This window comes from Delphinapterus leucas, chromosome 1, assembly GCF_059928025.1.
Source record: "Delphinapterus leucas isolate spDelLeu-1000000601 "Yukka" chromosome 1, BTC_Dleu_Yukka2, whole genome shotgun sequence".
In the NCBI taxonomy this organism is placed as follows: Eukaryota; Metazoa; Chordata; class Mammalia; order Artiodactyla; family Monodontidae; genus Delphinapterus; species Delphinapterus leucas.
The window spans coordinates 109235168-109247997 of NC_143129.1; the positions used below are offsets into that span (position 1 = coordinate 109235168).

General features: G+C 34.8%; 1 protein-coding gene across 2 annotated transcripts in view; it reads left to right on the forward strand.

The window, feature by feature from the left end:
- Positions 1-12830, forward strand: part of EVI5 (ecotropic viral integration site 5) — a 205719-nt gene that overhangs the window by 121254 nt on the left and 71635 nt on the right. For both annotated transcript variants that reach the window (XM_022553275.2, XM_022553278.2), the window contains 3 exons: positions 4603-4737; positions 8219-8359; positions 9540-9698. In XM_022553275.2, coding sequence (XP_022408983.1) covers positions 4603-4737; positions 8219-8359; positions 9540-9698 — 435 coding nt within the window. The remainder of the gene's footprint in view (positions 1-4602; positions 4738-8218; positions 8360-9539; positions 9699-12830) is intronic.

A 12830-nucleotide genomic window follows, 5' to 3' on the forward strand; every position in this document is an offset into this window, starting at 1 on the left:
CCATGTTGTAAACAAATGTGCTATCGTCAAGTCTTTGTTACCATTTAGAGAGCATAAGCAGAGTAGTTTTAGCCTAATTCTTAATGGCCCTAAGATTTTCAGAATGGTAAGTGAGCATTGGCTTCAGCTTCAAGTTTCCAGCTTCATTAGCCCCTAACAAGAAAATCAGCCTGTTCTTTGAAGTTTTGAAGCCAGGCATTGACTTCTCTTCTAGCTGTGAAAGTTTTAGATGGCATCTTCTTCCAATAGAAGACTGTTTCATGTACATCAAAAATCTGTTGTTTAATGTAGCTGCCTTCATTAATGACTTTAGCTAGGTCTTCTGGATAACTTGCTGCAGCATCTACATTAGAACTTACTGCTTCACCTTGCACATTTATGTTATGGAAAAGCCCTCTGTCCTTAAACCTCATGAACCAATCTGTTTTAGCTTCACACTTTTCTTCTGCAGCTTCCTCACTTCTCTCAGCCTTCATAGAACTGAAGAAAGTTAGGGCCTTGGTCTGGATAAGGCTTTGGCTTAAGGGAGTGTTGTGACTGGTTTGATCTTTAATCCAGACCACTAAAACTTTTTCCATTATCAGCAATAAGGCTGTTTTGCTTTCTTATCATTTGTGTGTTCAGTGGAATAGCACTTTTAATTTTCTTTAAGAGGGACTTCCCTGGTGGTCCAGAATCCACCTTTCAATGCAGGGGACGCGGGTTCAATCCCTGGTTGGGGAACTAAGATCCCACAGGCTGCAGGGCAACTAAGCCCATGCTCCAGAACTACTGAGTCCACGCACCTCAAGTAGAGAGCCCACATGCGGCAAACTACAGAGCCCACGCGCTCTGAAGCCCGTGTGCCACAACTAAAGAGAGAAAACCCACACGCCACAACTAGAGAGAAGCCCGCGCACCACAACTAGAGAGAAGCCCACGTGCTGCAGTGAAGAGCCGGCGCACCGCAACAAAAAGATCCCGCATGCCGCAACAGAGATCCCGCGTGCCGCAGTGAAGACCCAACGCAGCCAAAAATAAATAAATAAATAAATATTTTTTAAGAGTCAGGATCATTGTCAAAAAAAAAACATTAAAAAAATTTCCGGGGCTTTCCTGGTGGCGCAGTGGTTGAGAGTCCACCTGCTGATGCAGGGGACACGGGTTCGTGCCCCGGTCCGGGAAGATCCCACATACCGCGGAGTGGCTGGGCCCGTGAGCCATGGCCGCTGAGCCTGCGCGTCCGGAGCCTGTGCTCTGCAACGGGAGAGGCCACAGCGGTGAGAGGCCCGCGTACCGCAAAGAAAAGAAAAAAATTTCCTTTAAGAATTTTTCCTTTACATTCACAACTTGGCTGTTCGGTGCAAGAGCCCTAGTTTTTGGCTTATCTTGGCTTTCGACATGCCTTCCTCACTAAATTTAATCATTTCTACCTTTCGATTTAAAGTGAGAGACATGCAACTCTTCTTTCTCTTGAACACTTGGAGGCCGTTGTGGTTTATTAAATGGCCTGATTTCAGTAGTGTTGTATCTCAGGGAGTAGGGAGGCCCGAGGAAAAGGATGGGGGGAATGGCCAGTCTGTGGAGCTGTCAGAACACAAACAACATTAGTAACACCAAAAGTCACTGGTCACAGATCATCCTAACAAATATAATAATAATGAAAAAGTTTGAAATATTGTGAGAATTACCAAAATGTGACACTGACTTGAAGTGAGCAAATTGTTGGAAAAATGGCACTGATAAACTTGCTTGAAGTAGGGCTGCTACAAACCTTCAATTTGTAAAAATTGTATCTGCAAAGTGCAATAAAGCGAGGAGCAATAAAATGAGGTATGCCTCTATTAAATAATACCCACTGTAAGCACTATTAACAGATGGTGATATATAAGGCTATTGCGGTGGTTCAAAGAAAGAGATGAGAGCATAAATAAAAACAATGACTGTGAAGATGGAAAGGAACAGACAAATTCAAGAGATGTGCAAGTTACTAAGACTTTGTGATTGATTTGGTATGGGTTGAGTATAAGAGGGGAAGTTTTGACTTGGTCAGTTGTTGGATGGTGGAATCCTTAGCATATAGTAGTAAATACATGAGGAGGAAAAGATGGGGAGTCCAGTTTTGACATGTTGAATGTGAGGTGAGTATGAGGCTAAACAGATGAACAAAACCAGTAGGAAGTTGTGAATATGAATCTGTAGCTTAGTAGAAAGATCAGAGCTGAGAATATGGACTTGAGAGTCATCACTTTCTATGTATCTGTATATCTGTCAATATCTATATATTTATTGTCCCTAGAGTTCCATTATTGTGTGTTCTTTCTTCCTCCCTCTTCCTGTCCCTCTTTCCCTCCTTTTTTTTTTTTTTTTTTTTTTACTATTTACATGTACACAGTATCTGATAGTGTCTTTATACAGACTGTATTAGTGGATGAAATCACATAGGAGGAATCTACAAAATAAGAAAGTTAACGGGAAGATTGAGAAAATACACACAATATTGAAACCCTGGGGCCTACTGATTGATACACACAGACATATACACACACAGATACACGTAGACATACATACCTATAATTAAGTAGTTCAGCTGACAGAGGAGACAGAGAAGATATGAGGTAGAACCATGAAACAGTAATACCTCAGAATCTGAGGGAGGAGAAGTTTTTGAGTTGTCAGTTGTTTTAAATTCCATAGACTGTCTGGTGAAGGTAAGAGCTGAGTAAAAGGGCTTTCCATTGAGTTTTTATATTGTTATTGGGTATTAATATTGTTAGCGATTAGAGCAGTTTCATCAAAGGATGAAGACTAAAGCTAGTTTGCAGTGGGTTGAGGAACAAATGGGAAATATGAGAAGAGAAATAGCATGTACACTATAGAATGTATCCCATTAACAATAGAGGATGATTAGAAGTTTTGTAAATTTTATTGATAAAAGTTTGTTCCCAATATTAGTACAGTTTTTTGTTTACTTGGTTGGATCATTTGGATTATACCAGATCAATGGTTTCATTCTCATTTTGGCCATTTGGGTTTGATGTATTCCTGGGGTTCTCCTGATAGAGTCTTGGAAAATAAGTGTGAAGTAACACAGAGCTTTAGATTAAAAGCAAAAAATTCTAGTATTACTCATAAAGTAACTATGACTAATTAAACAAAAATTATGGCACCTGCATTTTGGATGTGGTCATTCCAAAATTGCCATTCTCCTATTTGGTAAGGTAAGTATTTGCTAAGGTGTTATACCTATTGCAGATGTACTTCTTGTATTGAAATATTGTTTTAATAGTATCAGAAAATTACTAGGAGAAACAACATGTAGTACACTGAATTTAAAAATTCTCATTTGCCTAATAAGTGAATGGTGCATTTTAAAAAATATCTTTTTGGGTAACTGGGGCAAGGGAGTACCATATGTTTTAATTAAGTATTTAATAGTTTTTAAATAGAGTTTTAATTTGATGTCTATTTTGTTCCTAATGTCTTGAATAGTAAAAGGAACCATTCTTTACTTGTGCTAGTTCAGTGGGAGATTATTCCCTATGACTCTATGTTGGAATTTTGAGTTGTTGCTATTTTTTTACTATGTGAGTTAAATGTGAAGTGATAGTTTATTTTAGGAAGTCTTTTATAATGGTGAATTCAATATCTTTTTGCTGTTTTGAACAGCTTTGTGTAGAAACTAGTTTAAAAAAAGGGATTTCTAATGTAGCTGTATTGGTATAAAGTAGGAAAGGAAATGGAAAGGTTTCATGCTTCCATGGCTAATTTCTTTATGCAGCATCTTCTTTTTCTTTGCTTCCAGCAGTCATTTTCATGAGTATATTTAAATAGATCTACATTTCTGACAGCAAATACATTTTTATTCTTTCGGGATTTAGGATGGTTCACGTTAATTGTGGATGCTTTGTTTTTATTTCTATTAGGTTAAAATAGAATTTTCAGTAAATACGTACTTGTCTTCTGTAGTCTGTAATGGTGCTGTCTAATAGTAATATAATGTGAGCCAGATATGCATTTTAAAATGCCATGTTAAAAGGAGTAATTAATAATTAATGAAATTAATAAATAATAAAAATTTTATTTGATTAAATTAATATTTTGTTTAACTCGGCATTTGAAATATTATTTCAACATAGAATCAGTATACAAATTACTGAGATATTTTGCCTTTTTATTTCACACTAAACCTTCAAAATCCAGTTTGTATTTTACACTGAAAACTTTTCTTAATTTGGACTTACCACATTTCAAGTGCTCTGTAACCATATATGGCTGGTGGTTACACTGTTGTCCAGTTCAGGTCTATAGAGCTGGAACAAATTCTTAGTATCTGGATGGATGGACAGATAAAAAAAGATATTTATCTCCTATAAATTGGATTCAGTTAGTGTAATAACTGATTATGAACACCCAATAATATGATCATCTTTATAGATATCAAACCTGGAATTTTTTGTTCATTGGAAAGTTAATTGGAGGAGATAAGCTGGAAATATTAGGTGGATGGAACTTTTACAGTCTGGTTGCCCTCAATAGTTGTATTGTGTAATTGCACTTATTTTTATTATATATACATGTTCATACTTATGAAAAATTTCAGTGTATGTCTGTAACTTGTAGCATAAATGCAGTTCCAACTACAATGAAGATTTTGTGCTACAGCTAGAGAAGGAATTGGTCCAAGCCCGACTGAGTGAAGCTGAGTCTCAGTGTGCACTAAAGGAAATGCAGGATAAAGTTCTGGATATAGAAAAGGTAAGAACAACATAAATGCTTTCATTCCCGAATTAGAATGGAACATGTGATAGATACTTGTTAAGTACTTACTGAGTAGTGAAATTGGACTTGGTGTTTTTGCACATTAAAAATCTTACATATTATAGGAGAGGAAAGGAAAAAAATACATGATTCCCATTTATTCTTTGTTGTTGCCATACTACTCAAATTGCCATATTTAGGGTAAAAATGGAGATTAGAGCCCTTTTAGAGGAAAACAACCAGGATAATTTTGATATGAATAATGTTTAAATGTCAGAGAAAAGAAATTTAGGGGATAGAAATTAACCATTGTCAAGATGAATAGTACTTACAGCATTTAGACTATCACCCAAATGCAGCTGGTACAGTATCTCCCAGACTTCTCGTTTCTGAAATTGTGGGGGAAGTGGGACAATTTGAACTGTAACAGTCTACAAGGTAGTAATATTGCTTCTTGGCCATTGGCCCAGTACTAACCCTTTTTGTTTTGTTTTTTAGTGTATAAAATATGCTGAAAGTATTTGTCTTAAGCACATTTCAATTAATGTAATTAAACAGAAGACAACAACTTCTAGAAGAATTAGATTTAGCTATGAAAAACTTGCCATATATTTGTTAATTTATGGAATACTTTTTGGGTCAATCCAGACCATAGTGTATTTTTTAGTTTAAAGCCTGTGCTAAACACAAGTAAAAAGAACTAAAAACATAATCACATTGGTAGTTTTTTTAAAAAATGAAAATTACCATTTTTATCCCTATAGTATATAAATACATCATGTTGCTTTTATCCAAATAAAAGGTAAATTTCAAAAAAAAAAATCCACTGTGAAATTTACATTCTGACTAAGCACAAAAGTACACAAATATTAGGTCTAATCAGAAATTTCAGCTGACAGGTGAACATTTTTACTTTGAAATATGTAGATCTGAGATATAGGAGTGAATATTTTGATTGAAACACATTGCAAATATACCTTGTTTTCATGTAAAAATAATTTTTTTAAAGAGAAAAAAGAAATTAACCATCATCTTCAAATATTATAATACCTTCATCTGCAAGAGGTGTAGAAATAGACCAATACATAAACATTTCAGCGAAAATTTCATCTGAGTGTAACTGTTACAGCTTTCCAAGCTGCAAAAAAACCACCTCGGAATACATAGGAAGATCTTAGCTGGAGGTGTACTTACAGAAGCTAACTTACCTTTTTTCAAAGTTATTAAAGAACAGATTAGTAGTGGAAATAGAAATGATTTTAGGTTTCTTACAACCCTCTGACTTGAGAGTCTCTGTTCCAAATCACAAACTCTGAATCTCTGTTTTCTCATTTATAAAATCATAGATGGTTTGGGCTCTGTGTTGCGTTTGTTTCTTTGGCCCTTGGGTAGTATCTAGCCATTGAGTCAAAAACTCATAAATAATGGACATGAAAGATACCCTCAAATTGTTCTTAACTGTTAGAATAGGGTATAACTACAATCAATAGTGGAATAATTTTGCTAGAAATCTACTTGCTATTTTTATATTATTTTTGGAAAACTTATTCTCCTGTTTGCTGAGAAAAAAGCTGGCAAGAATGCTGTAAAAATTGCCTAATTAAGAGTATTCTGGGCTCCATGATTTAGGTAAGAATCTGGATCTTTTAGTTTTGAATATTTGGTAGAAAGAAATGTCCTTGGGTCCAATTTAAAAATAAATTTTTAAGTAGCTTTGTTGGTATTCATGTTATAGTGTAGAAAGGAAATTGGAAGGTTTCATGCTTCCTATGGTTAATTTCTTCATGCAAGATACTTTTTTTAATGCATATACAGTAAATTTCTGGTTTTCAATTGAGAAAATGTTTCAAGTCCATCATAAAAATGTGCAGTTGGCAAGAATAACTTTATTCCATCATCTCTGTGGGCTAAAATCTTCATGAAATATTTCAGATAGAAAATTTCATAGACTCAGGACTTGATATTTCAACAGTACTTCAGTTTACCTAAGGAGCTTTTACTAGAGCCTAATTTAGGATTCTTTGGTCATTCCCCAGAGCAGTTTAATATGGCAACCCTATATCCTATGGTGGGTCTTTCAGCATGGTAGGAGATTAAATCTTGTACCCTTGAAGCAAATATTTAGGTCACCTTGGTGCTTATTTCTTGAATGTTGATATAAATAGTGACTAAGGTACAGATGTTTTACACTCCCTTTTCAAAATGATATGCTGAGAAAATATAACAGAACAGATTTTGGACTATTCTCTTCCATAAATCTTTAAAACATAAATGATGTTCATGCTTTGTAGTCCTAATCAGAGGTTAGTATGTTCACTGCCATATTGAAAAACGTTTTTAATCCTGTTGCTCCATAATTAGTATTTTATTAAACAAAACAGAGCTAGACTTTCTGTGTCCTCAACATTAAGTACAGTTACCCTTGTACCTTCCTGGTGGGAATGTAAAACGTGCAACTGCTTTGGAAAAGTTTGACAATTTCTTAAAAGTTAAATGTTAGAATTACCATCTGACCCAGCGTCTCTGTTCTTTCATATATACTCAGGAGAGTTAAAAACATATATCCACACAAAAACTTTTACATAAATGTTCATAGCAGTGTTATTCATGTAACCCCAAAGTGGAAACAACCCACATTTCCATCAACTGATGAACGTGTAAATAAAATGTGGTATATCTGTACCATGGAATATTATTTGGCAATAAAAAAATGAAACTTGAAAACATGCTAAGTGAAAGAAGCTAGTCATAAAAGGCCATGTATTTTATGATTCCATTTATATGAAATATTCAGAATAGGCAAATTCATAGAGACATAGATTAGTGGTTGCCAGGGGCTGGGGGTAGGGGAAACGTAGAGTGACTGCTAATGTTATAGGGTTTCTTTTGGGGGTGATTAAAATGTTCTGAAATTAGTTCGTGATGTTGATTGCACAACCCTGTGAATACTCTTAAAACCACTGACTAGGGACTTCCCTGGTGGTGCAGTGGTTAAGAATCCACCTGCCAATGCAGAGGACATGGGTTTGAGCCCTGGTCCGGGAGGATTCCACATGCCGCAGAGCAACTAAGCCTGTGCACCACAATTAGTGAGCCCGTGCGCCGCAACTACTGAAACCTGCGTGCCTAGAGCCCATGCTCCGCAACAAGAGAAGCCACTGCAATGAGAAGCCTGCGCACCACAACGAAGAGTAGCCCCCACTTGCTGCAACTAGAGAAATCCCATGTGCAGCAATGAAGATCCAACACAGCCAAAAATAAAATAATTAATTAATTAAAAAAACAAAACAAAACCCACTGACTAGTGTTCATTAAAAGGGTAAGTTTTATGGTTTGTGAATTATATCTCAATAAAATTAAATACAATTACATATGGGAGAAAACAGCTCATTATTTTGTTGTATTTTATTGTTATATATGCTGTATTTTATTCTTCAAATTAAAAAAAAATCCCCAATTAAATTTTCTCTTGCTTTAGAGAAACAACTCATTTCCTGATGAGAATAACATTGCAAGGCTTCAGGAGGAACTCATTGCTGTGAAACTGAGAGAGGCAGAAGCTATTACGGGTTTAAAAGAACTTAGACAACAAGTCAAAGATTTAGAGGAACACTGGCAGGTATATCAAAATATTTTGTGTGCTTTAAAAAAGAAAGGTAAAACCTGAATATCCATTTTGTGTGAATTTGAAGTAGTTAATGACCAACACTAGGATCTGAATTTAAAGTGAGAAAGACCCTGTTTAATATACAAAACTGAGAGCATTTATAAATTGAAAGTACCTTTAGGCTTTTTCTCCCTTTCTGATTCCTATAAGTAAATAAAAGATAAAATAGAGATCAAGTCATTTTTATTGTGTTGTTATACCATTGTGATTTGTGTAACTTTTTCTAAAGAACTAAAAGAAAATACTTCTTTATATAGTACTTATTTCTTCTCCTGTTGATATTAAATTCATTGGTCAGTATGAAACATCAGAAGGGTGACACCAGTATAAATTTGTTTATGAATTTGTAACTTCTTTTGAAAATGGTTTTCCCACAAAATAAAACAGACATTCAGTTAGTTATATGCCCACAAATTTATTCACCCACAAATTTATTCACATATGAGGGAAACTATTGATAAGTAGCAAAAAAACAAAACAAAGCAATCTATAAGAGAGAAGGGAGAGAGGGAAGAAAAAAAAACTACACATCATTTCAGAATAGTGATCTTGGTATGAATTTGGGATGGGGGATGCATCTAGCAAAGAATGAAGTTAGTCCTTTAAGTTGCCATGGCTTTTTTTTTTTTTTTTTTAGGAAGTATCAGGTGGCATTAGAAATTAGAAACAAATGAAACAAAACTGTCCTTCACCACAGATATTTTGAGAACACTACTCTCAACTTCTAATATTGTTTCCTTAATTCGTGAAAGGCCCAATTTTCCCCTTTTCTTGGGATTTCATTACAAAATAATGTAAAAATCTCTCAGAAAAAAAATTAGGGTGAAAAATGTATTCTTTACAATAATTAATCCACAGTATAAAAATAATTGAACTATATCTGAGTTTATATCGCACATCTACCACTTACTGGCTGTGTGACCTTTCTGAAGTTACTTACTCACAATTTCCATTTTCTCACCTCTATATTTAAAATAATAGTGTTTAACTTTTAAGATTTTCTGGGGATTAAATAAAATGATTCATATAAAGTGCCTTATACAGTACTGGGCCTGAAATAAGTGCTTCGTTAAGTTGGCTCTTACTGTAATACTGGGAATATTTGTTGCGATATAATTTTTTTGTATTTCAGCGCCACTTAGCTCGTACTACTGGGAGATGGAAAGACCCACCTAAGAAAAATGCTGTGAATGAGTTACAAGATGAACTGATGACCATTCGACTTAGAGAAGCTGAAACACAGGCAGAAATAAGAGAAATAAAACAAAGGATGATGGAAATGGAAACACAGGTAAAATGGGAAAGCCTAATAGCTTTAAAAAATACTGTTAGCCCATTAAAAGTTTATGCACAAATTGTATCATCCTTAGAACAGAGCCAAAAGGTGGACATATGAAACTGTCTAGACTGCAGTTTTCTAGCCCAGATAAAAAGGGCTAAAAGTGTATTCCTTGACAGCAGAGATTTAATATCTTCTCTGACTCTTTCAACAAAGTTTAAACAAGTCATAAAACTCTATATGACTTTGTTTCATTGTTGTACAACCTGAAAGAGAATACTCATGTTGAGCAAAATTTCTTAACCTCAACAATATTAACAGTCAGGACCAGTTAATTCTTTATTGTGAGACTGGCCTGTGCATTGTAGTATGTTTAGCAGCATCCCTGGCCTCTCTACCTACTACCATATCCCTCTACCCTCTACTCAGCACCACGCCCCTGCCACATTGTGATGGCCGAAAGCATCTCCACACATTGCCAAATGTCCCCTGGGGGGCAAAATTGCCCCTGTTTGAGAACCACTGATGTAGAATATAATGTGAATGATGCTTCCTAAAGTTGTGTAATGTGGTGACTCTGAGCAGTCAATTCCGAAATTACACTTCTTTCTTCTCAAGTCCCATTTTCTCTAATAAATCTTATCTCAAATATGCTTGACTTAAGATCTGCAAAGTCCTTTTTATGTAACCCATTTACATTATAAAAGTACCTTTGGTACATTTGGTTTTTATGTGGTACATCTGTGTGGACTATATTCTTTATTCTCTATAATGTTATTCAGTTTTCAAAATACTTATTCAGTCAGTAGGGGGCATAGTTAACTCATATATCATTCTGTATACTTACTGCAAAATGATTATCCCAAACAGACTCATATATAGAGAGAACAAACTGATGTTCATCAGAGGGGTGAAGGATTGGGGTTGGTAGAAATAGGTAAAGGGGATTAAAAGGTACAAACTTCCAATTATAAAATAGTTGTCATGGGGATATAGTATACAGCATAGGGAATATTGTCAATAATATTGCAATAACTTTGGACAGTGATGTTATCAGACTTACTGTGGTGATCAATTTGCAATGTATATAAATGCCATACCATATGGCATTTATATGTCACTACGTTGTATACCTGTAACTAATATGTCAACTATGCCTTAATAAAAAAATTAAAAATACATAGAAGATATTAAAAAAAAAGATTATCCCAACTTGAACATGGAAATGATTATCCCAACTTGAACATGGTAATGTGGATATGTAAATCCTTTAGATTAAACGTATCTTGTTTTACATTGTTCAAAGTTATTTTCTTGTATTGTTCATTGTAAATAAAAATAACAGTAAGATTATGAAAAGTAGAAATCCAGCTTTGTGATGGTAAGTTTTATTTTTATAATCAGATTTTATCCCAGTATAGATATTAAAGATGCAAACACAACTTTTAAGCCAGTGTTCAGGATTTATTTCAGAGTGACTGTAGGTGAATGGATCAAACTCAGCAAATGTGGTTTTGGGAACTTGTGACTACAAAGCAGTATGCAGCCATCAAAGATCTTACACTTAAAAAAAAAAAAAAAATCTTACACTTGAGAAATCAGGCAAGCACAAACTGTATTTAATATAATTCACTATGTGAGATAATCAAGGTTAACTAAATTTACTGTGGTAATCATTTTGCAATATATGTAAGTCAAGTTATTATGCTGTACACCTTAGACTTATAAATGCTATATGTTAATTATATCTCAGTAAAACTGGAAGCAATATATAATTCAGAAATTTGTAAGTAGAGAGTTAGATAGAAATTGCTATGGAGAATAGGACAGGACAGTTAATTGCAACTTGGTGGTTTGGAGAAAGGCTTCCTAAGGAATTTGTATTTTGCACTGTGCCTGACTAATGATCGTGGCTCCTAAATGTCAGTGCATGTACTGGTGATGATCCATGAAGTTTTCTCATTGCAAAGTGAGGAAAATAAAAACAGATAGTGTCGTGTGATGTTAATGTTGTATTAGTCATCTAAAGGATATTACATCAAACACCTATGTATCCAGCATCCAGATTAAGAGATAGGTCCTTGTTGATACATGTAGCTCCAGTTCTTTCATTTTAATGACTTTTAGAAAAGTCCACCTGATAAGTATACCTTGGTTTATGGAGCCACTTTCCTTTTCGTACCGATTTTTGCTATTACACACAGGGCTGCTATGAGCATTCTTGCATGTTTTCTTGTGTATATCTCTGAGAGTTTCTTTAGTACAGGGGTTCTTATCTTTTTTGTGTGCCATGAACCCCTTTGGCAGTCTGAAACCTATGGACTCCATCTCAAAATAATGTTTTTTAATGCATAAACTACATAGGATTTCAAAGAAAACCAGTTATATTGAGGTACAGTTATCAAAATACTGAAGAACAAGTTTGTAATATGGAATGCAAACAGAGACATACACAACATATCCCCATTGCAGGAATCAGGTTTTTCATAATTTAGATTTTTTTGTACCTAAATTAGATTGTGCTATAATTTTCCTTTTGGGGGAGCCTTTTATCTGGTTTTGGCACCAAGGTAAGCTGGGGGAATGAGTTGGGTTGTATTTAACTTTTTCTGTTCTCAGAAGTTTTATGTAAGATTGAAATTACCCATTACTTGAATATTTGCTGGAATTCATTCCTTTTTTTTTTTTGGGCCAGGCGGTATGTGGGATCTTAGTTTCTCGACCAGGAATTGAACCCGTGCCCCCTGCAGTGGAAGCACGAGATCACTGGACCACCAGGGAAGTCCCTGGAATTCATTCCTTTAAACAGTCTTGTTTTTTGTTTTTGTTTTGTGGGTGTAATAATTATTGATCCTAGCTGTTGAAGGGTTATAGATCTTTTCAGGTTTTCTGTTTCTTCTTGAGTCTGGTGCTGTAAAATGTGCTAAACTTCTTCAAGACTTTTTAAGAAAAGAAAGAAGGCACAAATAAACACTACTAGGAATGAGAAAAAGGGACATAAATATAGATCCAGTGGAAATATTTTTTAAAAACATACTCTGAACAAGTTTAAGTGATACATTTGAAATTTGAGTATTTAGATGAAATGGGCAGTTTCCTAGGGAAATATAATTTGACTTGATGTGATTTTTGCTTTGGTTTTTT